Source organism: Triticum urartu, unplaced genomic scaffold (genome assembly GCF_003073215.2).
Source record: "Triticum urartu cultivar G1812 unplaced genomic scaffold, Tu2.1 TuUngrouped_contig_6563, whole genome shotgun sequence".
Classification (NCBI taxonomy): domain Eukaryota; kingdom Viridiplantae; phylum Streptophyta; class Magnoliopsida; order Poales; family Poaceae; genus Triticum; species Triticum urartu.
Window position 1 is genome coordinate 4,811 of NW_024117334.1, and position 2,958 is coordinate 7,768.

At 55.1% G+C, this 2,958-nt stretch overlaps 1 protein-coding gene across 1 annotated transcript; it reads right to left on the bottom strand.

Annotated features, from left to right (window-relative positions):
* Nucleotides 1-250: 250 nt before the first annotated feature.
* LOC125530793 (alpha-amylase isozyme 3A-like) lies at nt 251-2,087 on the bottom strand. The gene is made up of 4 exons (XM_048695193.1): nt 1,899-2,087; nt 1,678-1,810; nt 778-1,583; nt 251-687 (listed from the first exon to the last, which is right to left on the bottom strand). Exons 1-4 carry the CDS (start codon nt 1,989-1,991, stop codon nt 409-411), a joined length of 1,311 nt encoding a protein of 436 aa, XP_048551150.1. The 5' UTR covers nt 1,992-2,087; the 3' UTR covers nt 251-408.
* Nucleotides 2,088-2,958: the final 871 nt, after the last annotated feature.

Here is a 2,958-nt window from a genome sequence, read left to right on the forward strand (position 1 = left end):
CACTCTAAATTATTTGTTTTTGCCACGGAATGGCAAAAGTGATATATTGTCAAAAGCTAAGAGTGGCAAAAGTGAAATGTCAAATTCTAGAGTGGCATAAGCAAAGTTGGCAAAAACTAGAGTAGCAAAAACAAAGTTTTCCCTAAAGAAAAATCCAATGACCCCAAAATCGACTGACCCAAAAGTGAAATTTCAGCTGACTGAAATGTAGCTAAAGTGGAAGGAAAGAGTTTCCCAATATCAAACTTGTAAAATTAATATATTTGATAGCTCACGCTCCTTCCGCAAAGTTGGAAGGAGAGCGGTAGGGGTACAAACTTTATTGCGTGGTCTACGAACTGGAACAAACATTTCTTGTAGGAGTACAACGGTCTGGCCGCCGGTGCGAAGTTGCTAACGTCTAGCTAGCTAGCGCCGCCCGGCTGGCACCCTAAGGCCGCTCTTCTCCCAGACGCAGTAGTTATTGCCGTGAGCCACGACGTGGAAGTCGGACGGGATGACGCTGCCAGCGTCGAACCTCGGTCCGAGCTTGACGATAACTTTCTCGTCAACCGCCGCCACGTACATGTCGCTCTCCGCCGCCAGGATGCGCAGCTTGCTCCCGGCGTTGATCCCGTTGCGGTTCCTCACCGCCGCCAGCGCGTAGATCTCTTGCTTCAGGTTCCAGTCGAAGACATGATCGTAGAACTGCACAATATATAAGAGTATTGGACATTGATCATGCGTGACCATTCTAGAAATGCAATAAGAAAAGGTATGGCTCGATCATGCACGTACGATGCATGGAACTCCAGGGTGGGTGAGGATGTAGGCGTAGCCCATCATGACCTTGTCGGTCGGGAACGGCCATTTCTTCTGCGACGAGCCCGTGTCGTGGTTGTCCACGAACGTGACCGCCTTCTCCGGCAACAGGCCGATCATCCCGGGAGCGTTGCCCTCCTTGTCCCGCATCCTCCACAGCTCGCCCTGCACCGCCGACTGCAGGATGCCCTTGGTCGTGAAGTCGAACGCCATGGCAGGGCCGCCGACCGCCTTGGCCCAGTTCACCAGCTCCAGCCGCTCCGCGTCCTGGTTGACGGCGGGCTTCCCGTCGCCGTCGTAGCTGAGGGAGTTCCATATCTCCGCGACGACGAAGCCGGGGCTCGTGTTCTGGACGTACGTCCTGGCGACGTCGGCCGAGTAGCCCTTGGCGAAGTCGAGGCGCCAGCCGTGGAAGCCGAGGTCGGACTTGAGCCAGTTGAGCCAGTCGGAGAGCTCCTTCTGGACGCGCGGGTTGAGGTGGTCGATGTCGGGCGCGGCGGCGAAGTCGGCGCCGGTGTCACGGTTGCCCGTGCCGTCGGAGAACTTGGTGTCGTCGCTGCAGATCATGCCGGGACCCCAGTCCAGGAGGCCCTCGGGTCCTCCGCCCTTGAAGATGCAGTAGATGCCGCGGCCGTCCTTGTCCTCGGCGCAGCGGTGGTTGATGACGACGTCCGCGACGCACTTGATGCCCTTGGCGCCGAAGGCGGCGATGAGCGACCTGAGCTCCGCCGCCGTGCCGTACTTGGACGCGTCCAGGTCGTAGAGCCGGCCCGGCATGTAGCCTGCATGCACGTTCGTTGCAGAGTTAGGAGGCGTGGCATGCACTGAGGCAGCAACAGCACACGTGACCCGTAGAGGTGTAGATGGTGGATTTGCCTTGAGATGAAACGGAGTGCGAAGGTGGCGGCAGCCAGACGTGTGTGACCCCGGCGCCGGCGATGTCGCCGACCTGGGCCTTGAGCATATTGTACCAGCCACCTTGCTTGTTCCACGAGTCCCAGTTGAACCCCTGCATGCATGCACAAGACCGATCGAACACATCAGTGGTCTAGCTAGCTGTGAATTTACGTGGAGGCGTCCGTGCATTCGTGCATCACCTGAAACAGGATCTCCGTCTGTGCATTGACGCCGGACGTGAGCTCGAGCAGCACCACGAGAAGGCCGCACAGGGCGGCGATCTGCCTCCCCATAGCTCTGGTGCGTGCGCACACTCGGATGTCCGTACGTGTGTGTAGCGCTAACACTGTACGTGCGTAGTACTTGTGGCTAGTCAGCTGGATATAGAACTTGTTTGCTTTTTGTGAAGCAGACATTCTCCCAGGGGGTATTTATAGGGGGACGGCTAGGACGCTCCGGCCGCCGGCGAATGTGTTCTGGATGACCCGAACGGAAATGGATAAGGCAATCGCCGTCTTCCGCAGCGCACAATCGTCTAGTACGTACGGTTGTGCTGCTGGCTAACACTTGTAGTACCAATCCGTTATCGTGCTACTCGAGGAGGAACGAAGCGGCGAAAGGCGGGCGTCCAGAATCCACGTACTCCAGTACTACTATCTTGTTGAGGCTCGATCGCGTACGACCGAGACACTTTAATTTTCTAGTGGTTTCCTCCGAACGAATATGCCTGCAGTTGTCCTATGTATTTGCAATCCTTTGTCTTGCACTCAGAAGCCAGTTAGATTCATGTGTATTATCCATTGGATAAATAAGCAATTTCCGATTAATTTAATCCATTGGAAAAGCAATCTCCGTGTCTTGGTCGGGGCGGCGAGGCGGCAGCGTAACCCCAGTTTTTGAATAATGTTCTCCTCGTCTTATCCCAGTTTCATCCGTGTAATTAGCATCGGTGGAGGATGAGTTATGTGTGTCTTCGCGGATCTTCCTAGACTTGGTCGGCTTTGATGTCTGGTGGATTCACACGAATCTGGTCGGTGTTCATGCTCTTTAGAGTATCTACATGCTTTTTTTTGTGCCTTCTTCTCTGTGGCGGCGATTTGCTACGCTGATCGCCATAGTTACGTCTTCTGGTCTACATCAATGACTTCCCGACCATTGCTTCTATAAGTTTGCTTTACCAAGGCGGAGGCCCAGAGGCGGCATCGGGCTTTGTTCACGGCGCAACGTCGGTGGGTGCAAGAGGAAGAAGATTTGGGCACC

Bases quoted from the DNA above. Each gene is read 5' to 3' on its own strand.
- LOC125530793 (XM_048695193.1), bottom strand. From the start codon at position 1,991: ATGGGGAGGCAGATCGCCGCCCTGTGCGGCCTTCTCGTGGTGCTGCTC. The intron at 1,584-1,677 runs GCAAATCCACCA...ACGTGCATGCAG, and splicing joins GCACTCCGTTTCATCTCAAG to GCTACATGCCGGGCCGGCTC. The intron at 688-777 runs GTACGTGCATGA...TATATTGTGCAG, and splicing joins ACCCTGGAGTTCCATGCATC to TTCTACGATCATGTCTTCGA.